This window comes from Acomys minous (genome assembly GCF_964271855.1).
Source record: "Acomys minous genome assembly, chromosome: 5".
NCBI classification, from domain to species: domain Eukaryota; kingdom Metazoa; phylum Chordata; class Mammalia; order Rodentia; family Muridae; genus Acomys; species Acomys minous.
The window spans coordinates 23,031,756-23,045,045 of NC_140494.1; the positions used below are offsets into that span (position 1 = coordinate 23,031,756).

General features: G+C 41.9%; 1 protein-coding gene across 9 annotated transcripts in view; it reads right to left on the minus strand.

Annotated features, from left to right (window-relative positions):
• ARHGAP21 (Rho GTPase activating protein 21) overlaps positions 1–13,290 on the minus strand; it is a 127,654-nt gene that overhangs the window by 19,472 nt on the left and 94,892 nt on the right. For all 9 annotated transcript variants that reach the window (XM_084782820.1, XM_084782824.1, XM_084782823.1 and 6 more), the window contains 2 exons: positions 4,175–4,333; positions 3,957–4,059 (listed from right to left, as the gene is read on the minus strand). In XM_084782820.1, coding sequence (XP_084638946.1) covers positions 3,957–4,059; positions 4,175–4,333 — 262 coding nt within the window. The remainder of the gene's footprint in view (positions 1–3,956; positions 4,060–4,174; positions 4,334–13,290) is intronic.

Genomic DNA, 13,290 nt, shown 5'->3' on the forward strand with positions numbered 1-13,290 from the left:
ACTCAATGATAGCAGCAAAGTAAAGCAGTTCCTGCCTTTTTTTTTCCCCTTTGAGTGTGTAACTTTTAAAAATCTTTCTTTGTATCAAAGGAAAAGCTCCTCAGGCTGACTGCTGGGCTTTTTGCCTGCAGCTGGCAGCCAACTCTAGCTCAGCGGCCCTATCCAACTGGTGCAAACCCTGAACCTCCCTCCAACTCAGCAGTCAGGGAGCTGTCAGGTGCTGCTGGCCACACACTGTGCCCACCACCTGCTGAAGGCAGGAGGCCTCAGATAAGCGTGGGAGGAACCTGGAATGTCAAAAAGCACACAGGGCTGTTTCTTCAAGGGAAGGAACCTGTTCTCTGCCTAGAAGGCTGAAGCAGATGTGCTTTCCAGCCTGGTGGCCTTTCCGCCATCTGTGTAGTGTAGTCAGAGGCTTTCTGCCACCAGCCTCTCCTCCAGACCCTTCTTATAATCCTCATATTTGAAGACAATGTATAGAATTTATCCTAATGGAAGGTGTCATAATGTACTTTCCAAAGGGTTTTGATGTAGTCAAGTCCAATCTTTATTTAGCTTATTTTGTTCCTCAAAGAGATTTATGTATGATTTGTTTTGCATGCAAGACTGAGTTAATTATCACCAGAAAAGTGTTCATCAAATTGTGCTGTGCCTAAAATAAATCATTCGGAGTCAGACTCCAAAAGTTTGAATCAACACTGGCTACTGAGTCCTGCTGAATCAAACTGCTTTCAGGCCTATGCATCTCCTCTCTGCAGGCCCACTAAGGCCAGAGGCACCCACCCTCCCTCCCTACACCCATAAACATGCATATCCACCCCTCAAGAAGAGGGGAAGCAAATGCTGTCAATCAAGAGACAAGTTTGTATTGATTCTTCAAATTAATTAAACTTTTTCAAGATGAGGGTTTCTCTGTGTAGCCTTGGCTGTCCTGGACTTGCCTTGTAAACCAGGCTGGCCTCGAACTCACAGTGATCTGCCTGTTGTCACTAAATATATCATTGTTCTCTCAAAAGTCACCTCAAACAAGAAGATAGTTAGAAACAAGTATACAAACTCCATCCTGAGAAGTACTGGGAGACGAGATAGGAGGGGTCAGACCCCTGAAGAGAGCCTGTCTCACAATTTATGCTCACCTCTGGGAACAAATACTGTAACATTAGCCAATCTTTGTATATTAGTGGTGTCTACCTGTCAGTAAACGTAAAATGGTAATAATAAAGACACTCAAAAGAAAAAAGAACTTGCCGGGCATAGTAGCTCATGCCTTTAATCCCAGCACTTGGGGAGGCAGAAGGAGGCGACCTCGGTACATTTGTTCAAGGCCAGCCTGGTCTATAAAGTGAGTCCAGGACAGCCAGAGCTATTACAGAGAAACCTTGTCTCAAAAAACAAACAGAGCCGGGCGTGGTGGTGCAGGCCTTTAATCCCAGCACTCGGGAGGCAGAGGCTGGTGGGTCTCTGGGAGTTTGAGGCCAACCTGGTCTACAAAGTGATACCAGGACAGCCAAGGCTACATAGAGAAATTCTGTATCGAAAAAACAACAACAGCAAAAACAAAAACCCAACAACAACAAACAAAAAGAAAGAAAGAAAAGAAGGAAGACAGTTTCAAGATATGGAAGATTATGAAACCAGACAGACACCAGAATTATCAAAGAATCAATGCAAAATATACTAACTACTCTCAAAAAAGGGTAAAAATGAGCAAAGAAGAGCAGCTAAAAGCAATACAGAGGACACCATTAGCTGCATGATTCAAATAGCATGGTAGTCACTGTCCTCTGCAAGACCAAAGCCAACCTTCACATGTGGGACACAAGGTGGAGCTGTGACAGAAACTCACCAGCCACCACCCAGCACCAGTGACAGGAGGAGGGGGCGGAAAGAGCAGGGCTTGCAGGCATGGGGGTGTGCCACTGGTAAGCTGTCCATTCCATGGTGTGCAACTCCACCCGTGCTCACGCAAGCTTTCCTAATTAAACTCAGTGGGACACAGACACACACACAGACACACACACAGACACACACACACACACACACACACACACACACACACACACAGGGTGGGGGTGGGTGGGGGAAGTGGAACGGAGTCTAGTTGAAAAGGAGATTAGCAGGAGGCAGAGGGGACAAGAGAAGGCAACGGGGAGTTAGTATTGTTTGAAACATGTATATGTATTAAACGTTTTTAAATTAGGAAACACACAGTGCTGCAATCTTTGAAGGAAGCTGTGCCCAGCCCGTGTACTTCAGTGTAGCAGTTACTGACACATTTTAGTGAAGCGAGCTACAGGCTCAAACAGGTCACACATCCAACCTGGTATCATTAGGAACACTCCTACTGAGCTGGAACACTGTGCCCTGGCTGTATCTCACAGGAACCGCTCTTAAGTGACTAGTCCTAGAAGAACTAAGTTAGTTATAATTTAAATGACAATTTGATGGAAATGTAAGAGGATATTAAACAAAGATGACATAGTAAAAAGACGAACTGTTCTTTGATAAAAGGTTTACTGCTGTAAAAGCTGTCAGCATTGCCTAAACTCATCTATAAACTAGACACTGTATCAATGAAAATAGCCACACACAAAAGAACTTTTAAAAAAGTACATTTTAAAGTTCAAATAATAAATATAACCAGGAGAATTTTGAAAGGACACATCGTGATGAGTAACAGCACTGCCTAATTATAAAAACGTAAAACCACTATAATCAAGTAGACTCTGCTATAAATGAACAATAATAAATCCACTGAACAGAAAAGAACTTCCAAATAAAATAAATTACATATAATTCAGTGCATATAAAGATGATATGTAAGTGGGAAACAGTGGTATTGGGTGCTTTTGGAGTTGGAAAGATACCGAAAACTATAGTTAGTACTTCATCTCACTAAAATGACTCAACTGCAGAGGAATCAAGGTTATAAATTAAAAAATTATGTGGGATTATTATTTTGAAAGTCTTTTGCAGTGTGACGTAAAACATTAAATCTCATTAACTGAATAAAAAATTTTAGACATTTTCTTGCAGTTAAAAAATTTTAAAAATGAAAAATATTGAGAAAAGATATGCAACATATCAAGAAAGGTGTCACTTTCCTTTACGTAGAGAATTCTGCATGGAGAGGCAACGGCAGCAACAGGCCGCTGCTGTACAGCAGATCCCTGACCTAGAACTAACCTGTAATGACTCAGCTCTAGAATAAACTCAGAAGTCAGCGCGCTGAAGCTTTGGTATACCTCTAGGTGAATACGATTTAACACAATGTTTTAGGAAGGAAGGACCACTGACCATGCATGTTAAGATAAAATTTCATCTTTTGAAATGTTAATGACCCAAATTTCAATATTATGCAGACATATACTAAATGGAATATGTAAGAACAGTCAATGAAGTAGTGTTTATGAGGGCACAATTCCAAATGCCCACTACTCCAAATGCCAACTACAGACTGAAAAATATGGTTACAATACACAGTATAATTACTCTCAGATATTCAGCAGGTATGAAGAACAATGTGGCAAGGCTGTATGAGTGAAAGATTTCCTGATTAGTGTGTATACCAAACTACCTATCTGTTTACAAAAAATAAAACACATCCATTTATAAGCACATTTAGATATGTGTGATTTTTATATGCAGAAGAGATTTAGAATTATACACAAGAGAACAGCGACACAATCATGTTTGAACAGTACTAAAAAGCTGCAAGTCTAGGGTAGAAGCATCATATATTTATAAACATAAATATATGAAATAAATATATAAAATAGCATTACTATATATAAATAAAAATATTACTTCTAAAATTGAACTGGATGTTACTTTGATGCTATTTGATTTGCATTCCTAATGTCCAAGTGAGAAAATAAGACAACCTTACATTCAGGGTTTATACAAATGAACACCGTTCATATAAAAACATATAAAAGTATACATTTGAGACTTACAATTTTGCGTCTTCTCTATAATCATCCAGGCCTTCATCATAGGATTTTGATCTTTCGGTCTTTGAGTTGTGCTGGCCATCCAGGCTGGGAGGTCCAACAGATTCTGCAATAAAGTCCAGCATTCAGTTTTCCGGTGGTTTTGCAGATTCTTCCAGTGGTAAAAGATCGGCCTGGGCATGAACTGTGAGGGTCGGTGCGCAGAGCCGCTGTACACGTACCTTGGTCGTGGGAGAGCTGACGTCGAATCAACGGAGCAGACGTCGTGAGGCTGGGAGGAACCGTTGCAATGGAGGGGACCTGGGAGGTAGAAGCTGAGATAACAGCAGAGGCAGGGATATGTGCGATATCGTGATCGATGCTAGGACTGGTTGGCTCGTCTGTAAGGGAGGAAAAACAACCGCTGGGACCTCAAGACCTCACAGTCCATGGCTGTTGCTGAAAGAGCCAAGTGAAGGTTCTAGCAGCCATCAAGTGAGTGACACAGCTGCCTAGTAAATCTCTCCTCCCACAAGCACTACTCTGGTGGGGTCAATGGCCCTGAAAATATTAAGAACATGAACAAGTTCTCCAAATTAGTAATAAAAACAAGCACAGTAAAATGTGTAAGCATTCGGATCGCAAATGGACCAAAGCAAATAATCACACATTATGTGGAAAAAAAAAATGACCACTCAGATCCCTCAGTCCCTGTGTCTCATGTCGTTGTGTGTCCTTCCATGCCCATCCCCTTACCCCACCCAGCTACACAAGTCTTTAGTTATTATAGGAAGATAACGAAGCCCAATCTCTAACAGCCAGAAGTTGTATACTACCGGGACATTCTAATCTATCTGGATTTCTGTGCAAATCACAAAAAGGTCCCTTCTTTCCCAGCCCGGTGTCAGTCATAACTGTTCCCATTAGCTTTACGCAGATGCACTTGTAGGAAATTCTGAGCTGTGAGTTTTCACCACCTTCAAGGCTTTTATCATCTGTCAGGCAGCTCTGTCTGCATGCATGCATGGCAGCTGCCATTACTGGAGCTTATTATGTGCTAGCACATGTAAACGCTTTACAAACCCTACTTCCAGCCATGGTCACAAAACCCTGAGGCATATGGGGTTTGCAGACTAAGGGAGCAACACCGCGGACTAACCCAACAGTGTCGTCTAAGCCACGCCCCACACTGCTGACTAACCCAACAGTGTCGTCTAAGCCACGCCCCACACTGCGGACTAACCCAACAGTGTCGTCTAAGCCACGCCCCACACTGCGGACTAACCCAACAGTGTCGTCTAAGCCACGCCCCACACTGCTGGCATCCGTCTTCCCATCAGTGAGCAACATCTTCACTCTAAACTCTCAGTCTTGTAAAAACATCAAGCATTTAAATTCTAATATTTTAGGCCAAGAGAATACAAATTTAACAAGAGGCCGGCACTATAAAGTGTAAGATTAGATGTCCCACCATGAAATCCTTCACAAATAAACTATAATGTATAAAACTGAATTTTGATTACTTGGTTCAGAGAGTCAAACACAAACTCTGGCAATCTCCTATCATTTGAATGGTCAGTGTTTTAGCAAAAAGAACTGAAGTCTGAAAAGCTGCAACATCCATCTCATGACTAAAAACAATAAATGCGGATGATCTTGGGTTTGTAAGTTTTTTTTTTTAAAGAGCAGCTTTTTTACATTTTGGCAAAATAGATTATTCTGACAGCGTCTCTGAGCTACTGTGACTAAACATGTTTGACAGTTTACTATCAACCGTGAGCATCCCGTAGTTCTTTGTACAGAAGCAAGGAGACTTGCCCGAAGAACCTTAATTCAATGAAACAAAAGTTTAATTTTAGCAGAACCTATAGTATTTAAAACTATAATTAGGGTTTAAGTTCTTGGAAATGCAAGGAAAATTTTTTTCAAATGATGAATACATAAAGTACCTTTTAAAAATCTGGAGCCAGAGAGATGATGGCTCAGAGGTTAAGAGCACTGACTATTCTCCCAGAGGAGCAGGGTTCAATTCCCAGCACTCACGGCAGCTCACAACCATTTGTCCCAGGGGATCCTCAGGCACCAGGCATACGTGCAGGCGAAACACCCACACATCTAAGGAAGTAATTTAAATGTTTAATTACTCTTGTCGGGGCTGTGAATGATGTTTCTGTGTGGGCATGTGCGCCACAAGACGTGTGTGGAGGACAGAGGACAGCTTGATGCAGTGTTTTCATTCCACCTTTACATGTTCAGAAGAGAATCTGAAACACATGGGATATGAATCGCCTGAGTCTCAAGTCTGTTTTTGAGATTTGAGCAGAAAGGAGGAGGTAGGGGAGAAACAGACTATCACTAGCCTAATCATTTCAATATTTGTATTTTTTTTTATAATAAACATGTTAAACTAGTATATTGAAAAGGATGCTATATTTTTTTAAAAAGCACAACTGCTTTATTTCGCTTCAGATTTATAGATTATCCCAATAAACACAATTTTTATTCCCTTCCAAATTATGAACATTTTTCTTTATGTTAGAAATGTTGGTTTTGAGATGCTCCTATATATAAAGACACAAAATAACCCCAACACAGTAAGAGGGGGCAACTGCAGCACCCAAGTTTCACCAACAGGAAGGTCATTTCAAATGGCTCTACCATTAGCTACAGAGCACTTCATCCTGCCCTACGGGGCTCACATTCTTCCCAGCGGACTATGGGACGCCCTCTAGAGGAGAGCATACAGCAGGACACAAAGCAAGAACGCTGAAACCATTTCTTGAATTCATCTGACTATGAGGAATAAAAGCTAGAAGTCTACAGCAACCAAACCACAAAACACGCAGAAACTGTGACTGCATGATAAATGGGTTATCCAAGAAGAGAGGGAAAAAATTCCCAACATAAAATGAAAACACAAAATGCAAAAACCTATGGGAAGTAGTCTTAAGAGATCCGATTATAGCCCCCAAGTCCACACACTAACAAGTCAGAGAGGACGGGGGACACAGCACCATGGGTAAGAGCACACACTGCTCATACAGACGACACAAGTTTGGTTCCCAGCACCCACATCAGACAGCTCATAACTATTTGCAACCATAGCTCCAGGCGATCCAACACCCTCTTCTGGCCTCTGCTAGTACTGCACAGAAATAACTAAGATGAGGCCAGAAATTAACTAAATAGAAATGAAAAAACAAACAAACCAAAAAACAAAGAACCAATAAAACAAAAAGTTAATTCCCTGAAAAGATAAACAAGATGGACAAAGCCTTAGTTGCACTAAATGAAAATGAGGGAAGACCTACTTAAGAGACAAAAAGAGGGCCATTAGAAGAGGGGAAAAAATTATGACTTTTATTTTCAGATGACACGGTCACTGCGATGATAACATCACTGCCGACTTGATTAGACCTGGACTCATCACAGACCACACTGTCTGGGTATGTCTGTGAGAATAGTTCCAGAAGGTCTAACTACAGAGGGAAGGCCCGCCTTACCTGCAGAGCACCGACAGGGAGGTGTCTCAGATGTAATAAAGCAGTTCTTTCAAGCTGGCTTCCTCCCCTTCTCCCCCCTCCCCCTCCCCCACCCTCGGTCTCCTCCCTGCTGCAGGGGTGTGACCAGCTGCCTCACTTCCTGTCATGAAGACTCCCTCAGGAAACTGTTAGGACATAGGCTGGGCTCTAGCTCAGTTGGAAGAGTGTTTGCCTAACGTACATGAAGGCTTAGGTGGGATCCCTGCTCTTCATAAACCAGGTATGCTGGGTACATGCCTGTGTTCTCAGCACCCGGAGACGAAGGCAGAAGGATAAGAAGTTCAAGGTCATTCTCAGCTAAATAGAGTTCTGGCTCAGCCAGGGTGTCTGAGTCCCTATCTTGGAAATATAAAACAACAACAACAACAACAAATCTGTTATTACAAATAAATAAAGTTGGTCAAATTTCAGGATACAAAACAATCACTAACACAAAACTCAGCAACATTTCTATACTCATCAGTACCTTTTGGGCTATCTAAAAATGTCATGAAATAATTCCACTTACAATTAGTTGCAAAAACTAAACAGAATCTTGAAAAAAATGAAAGCAAATGATAAATTATCACTTTACAAAAATAATAAAGTACTGATGAAAGCTCAAGAAACAAGTAACTACAAAGATGCCTTGTTTTTATGGATGGTGAGAATATCCTTAAAATGTCTATACTACCCAAGCAATCTACAGATTGATACACTTACTTTCTATCAATATACCAGCAGCATGCTTCACAGATGAGACCCGCCCATTTACAGCCAAATGACCGGGCACCATGACCACACAATGAGGGCAGGGCAGTTGTTGGGAAAACATATCAATACCCAGAGGAAATCAGACCCTTTCTATATACAACAGCCAACTCAAATGGATGACAGATTTACATGTAACTCCTACATGTCAAAACTACAAGGAAAAAAAATATGAGAAAAGGGCTGTGGTGTTAATTTGGACAAGAATTTGGTTTTAAAATAAGGTATCAAATGAGCAGGCAACAAATGCAAAAACAAAATGGAATATATCCAAATTAGAAAAAAATAATCAAAGTCAAGAGAATATATAAAATAAGAGAAAACATCAACAATTTATACACCGGAGAAGGTCTCAGGATGGCCAGAATATTTAAGGAACTCAATAGCCACCATCACCCTCCAGATAAAACTGACTTTAGCATGAGCAAACGGTCTGAGTAGACACCCATGTTTCTAAGGAGATGCCCACACTGCCACAGGCCAATGAGCAAGCGCCAGCAGGAAGCACAACCACAACTGCACGGGGCTATCACCTCACTCCAGCATTTCCCAGAAGACTCAGGTAACAAGTGGTGCGCAGATGTGCCAGGTAATGCCCACACGCTGTTAGTGGGAGCAGCAGAACAGTATGACGGTTCTTCCCAGAATCAAAAAGAGAACTACCACGTGACCTAGCAATCCCACTACCGGGTACATATCCAAAGGAAGAGGCACCAGCATCTGGGAGACACATCTGAACTCCTAGGTATACCACAGCACGAGTCACAAGAGCCACCGTGGAATCAACTGAAGTGTCCACAGTTGGGACCAAGACACAAATAAAATGTGGAATATATATATACAACAGACTACCATGCAATGATTTAAAAAAAAAAAAAAGGATCATTTGCACTATGAATGAACCTGGGGCATCATTATTTTGCTAAGTGAAATAAGCTAGGAGTACAAAGTCAAATGCTGTATGATTTAGCTCACAAGGTTATCAGTGGCTAGAGAAGCGGCAGAGGAATAAAGAGAGATTAGCCAATAGGTACAATGTCTGAGTTACTCAGGAAGAATAAATTCTGGATTTCACAGCACCCCTGGGAGAGCACTAACAACAAATTGTGTTCTCAAACTACTTATAACGAGGTTTTGAATGCATATAGCATAAAGAAGTCACCAACGTGAGTGGAGACGCAAATACTCATCACCTCATCTAGTCATTGTATAATGCACACAACCAGGTAGCACCTTGTATCCCGTAAGCATATACAACTGTCAATTAAAAACAAAACAAGGAGCCAGGCATAGCGGCACACATAATGTTTAAGTCCAGCACTCCAGAGGCAGAGGCAGGTGGATAGCTGTGATTTCAAGGCCAGCCTAGTCTACATAGTGAGTTCTAGGATGGTCAGAGCTACATAGTAAAGCCTTGACTCAAAAAGCAAAAAGAAAAGAGAGGGAGGAAGGGAGGGAGGAATGGAGAAATGGGGAAGGAAGATGGGAAATGGGAGGAGAGGAAGAAGAGAGAAGAAAAAGGAAAACAAAAACAAGGACCTGGAGAGAGCATTCAGTGCTTGAAAGAACTGGGTGCTCCCCTAAAGGAACCAGCGCACTCAGAGCAGGTCACAGATATCTGTAACCAGTTTCGGGGGGGGGGGGGTCTGATGCCTTCTTCTGGCCTCTGCAGACACTGCACACGTGTGCTGCACAGACATACATGGATATGTGTGGGTATACACACAAAATAAATTTTTAAAAAATGAAATAGAAGAGAATATGGTGTTTCCTATGCCCTTTGCAAAGGTAGCTCTCCTCTCCTCTCAGTGCCCGACACCCTGTATGTACTACAGTAGGATGGTCCAGGGTCGGGGATGGAGGATCAGCCTTCTGCAGTAAACTGAGTTGTGGCATAGTCATTTAAAAGACCGTTCAAGTGTAGCGAATACCCTTTCTTTTTATTTAAATCAACAGAGCTAAATAAGAAGAAACAAAGCTCCATTCTCATTCTTACTGAGACAGGTCTCTGTTGCCCAGGCTACTCAGTTTCCATTTTATAAATGGTTAATCATGTTGCATTTGAAAGTGTTCTCAAGACATATGTAGCCTTGTAAAATGTGTGTGTGTGTGTGTGTGTGTGTGTGTGTGTGTGTATGTAACAGGTTTTCAAGCTACTGCTAATAACTAATATTCTTGACTGAAAAACACAATGTTGAATTTTTTTCTACATCCTTGTAGTGTAAGATTAATAGTACATGTTCAGTGTGTATTAAATGTAAGGGAGTCTTCTTCCTGTGGACATTAGTTGTGTGTGACAGACAATTCAGTAAGTGACCGGCTCTACACTGATGCTTGCTTGGGGAAGAAAATCAAAGCACTTGGTATTTGAAGACATCAGTCTCTAATGCTTTCAAGTAACAAAAAATTAAAATAACAGGAGCTGTAAGGCTATCAATGCATCGCTATGCTGCATAATTTTAGGAAGCACCTAAAACAAATGTGCTTATTTAGTACAAATTATGAGGAAGGCTTTAGTAAGTACTCAGAATGAACGAAGGGAGTCAGTGAGCACTTTTAGCCTTTTTTTTTTTTTTAAAGACTGATTTTTATTTGGTATGTTCATCCATGTGAGTATATGTCACAAGTGTGCAGATGGCAGGAGGCCATGAGGCCCTGGAGGTGGAGTTACAGGCAACTGTGAGCCAGTGATGTGGGAGAACTGGGAACTGAACTCACATCCTCTGAAAGAGTGGGAAGCACTTTTAACTACTGAACCATCTCTCTAGCCCTGAGCATTTTTATTCCTAATGAATAACCAAATAAGATGGTCTGTTTTCATTAATATGCTTGTATACAGAATTATATAGATGACCACTCTATATTTTAGTTAACAACTACTTTTTAATAAAATAATTGATTTACATTTTATCTCTGTACTTCATAAGATTAGAAATATTAAAACATAATAACTAACACTTTAAAAAGACTATTCCAATGATATCTGATTGTAACATTCTCACTACGCAGAAAGAAAATGTGATGCGTTCATTGTGCTAAGAGCTTAGTAGTCTATGAAATGCAGGTTCAGGTTGTAGGACTTTAAATTTAAAACACACAAGTCCTCAATTACCATCAGAGTAGATGAGTTATTAAATTCTATGTACAACGGGAGCTATTTAATAGGCTGGGCAGTAAGCATACAAATATGAATGTGGGTTTAAGCAACACTCCTCACAATGTTTGCAACATGAAAATAACCTATTTATAAACATTTGACTCCATGCCGACTCCTTCTTTTAAGCTGACTTGGACACTGCCACCTGACAGTTCAATGGTAACATTTCTCGAGAAAGGAAAGAGTAAGAAAAGTTGCTCAACGACAAACAATATGTTACAGAGCTATCGAGAACCTTTCACAGCCTTGTAAGACAATGTGGTAAGAACAAGGCCTCTCTTTACGATGTGCTCTAGAGAAAACAGCGCCCCTGGGGTGTTGCTGGTGCTGAATCAAGCTAACCTAGAACCCTCAGACCTAAGTGCTTTTATGAAAAGTACTTAGTTCTCCATACTAGACTTCCCGTTTATAAAAATGCAGACACTATTAAATACATCTATCATAACTATGTTTGCAGATTATGTCTCAGGACTGCACAGTGATGGTGACATAATTACCTTCTTTCATTCTTTCCTCTTCCCTCCCTCCACTCTTTCTATACATTTAATCGTCACCTCAAAATATCATTCAGCTGTGGTTTAAACAACTATTTCCTGAGTGAGTGCCTTCTTTACTCCAGCCAGGGCTCTAGGCATAGGGAACAAAGACATGAACTAGACGGAAAGCGTCAGCGCTCTCAGTGTCTGTTGTACACTGACAGAGAGATGTGCAATCCAGAGTTCCAACGTGGGTCTGGCAGAAGCACGTCGGCGGATGCACATGAAGCAGCTGTGTGAGACAGAATGCAGGGAAGCCTGAGCAGGTGAGGGACATCTGAGTGGATGGTGACAGGCAGCCCAGCAGAGGGCCTGTAGTTATCTGCGGTGCTCACAGCATGTCTGGCATGCCATGGAGTAGCAGGCGTCTGGGCGGCAGCAGAGGGGAGGCACACAGAAGATCCTAATGGGAGCTAGATCAGAGAGGTGAGCCTGAGCAGAGATGGGCAGCCTTGCTGGCCGCTACGGACTCCTAGCTGCAAGTCTATTTTATTTTAGGTGAGATGGAAGGGAAACAGGATGTCTGACCAGGGTGTGATCTCCCACTGGCTGCTGTGTGAGGACAGTGCTGAGGTAAAAGGAAAAGCTGATGACTTGGTAAGTAAGTAGGACTGGTGACACAGACTGAGATGCGGACTTAAAAACTTTCCAAACCCTTTCCCAGGTTATTCCTCTAACAGAGTAAATGCACAACAAAGGTCATTTGCCTCAAACCAAGTAAAATTTACAAAGGCATAAGCCCTACCTCAAATGCAGGGCTCTACTACTAAGGGTCAAAGCTCTCCTACCTCATTTTTTTGTTTGTTTTTTAAAACCTCTGTGAACCACTAGAGTCTCCAGTGGTCACTTACAGGAATATGGGTGGGGACTACCTACAGGAGGATGAGTGACTCAAAGGCAGCTGCATCATCAAAAGGCCCATCCCAGTGTGCTGACAAGGCAGGAGGCGCTGCCCGAGTCTCCCCCAGCAACTATGCACTAGTGGTATAACAAAGGCAGGGCCGGGCTGTTGTGGACTCAGGTCAATCAACAACTAGGTACAACTGCTCTGCCAAGTCTCCTGACCAGATGTAGGACCTGATTCAGTCAAGACTAAAGACGATAGAGAGGAGGGCCACACGATAGAGAGGGCCACACGATAGAGAGGGCCACACGATAGAGAGGGCCACACGTAAACCTGTAAGCCGGGGGTGGGGGTGGAGGATGGAACCATGTGTTCAAAGCCAGCCTGGGCTACATACTGAGACTCTGTCTCAAATACTTTTAAAGGCAAATGTCTAGTAGAAATATATTTAAGGAGGAAAAAAAAAAAAGCAACCAGCTCCGACCGAAGCACAACTTAAATATTGAGAATGTGGGGCTCTGCCTTAGTG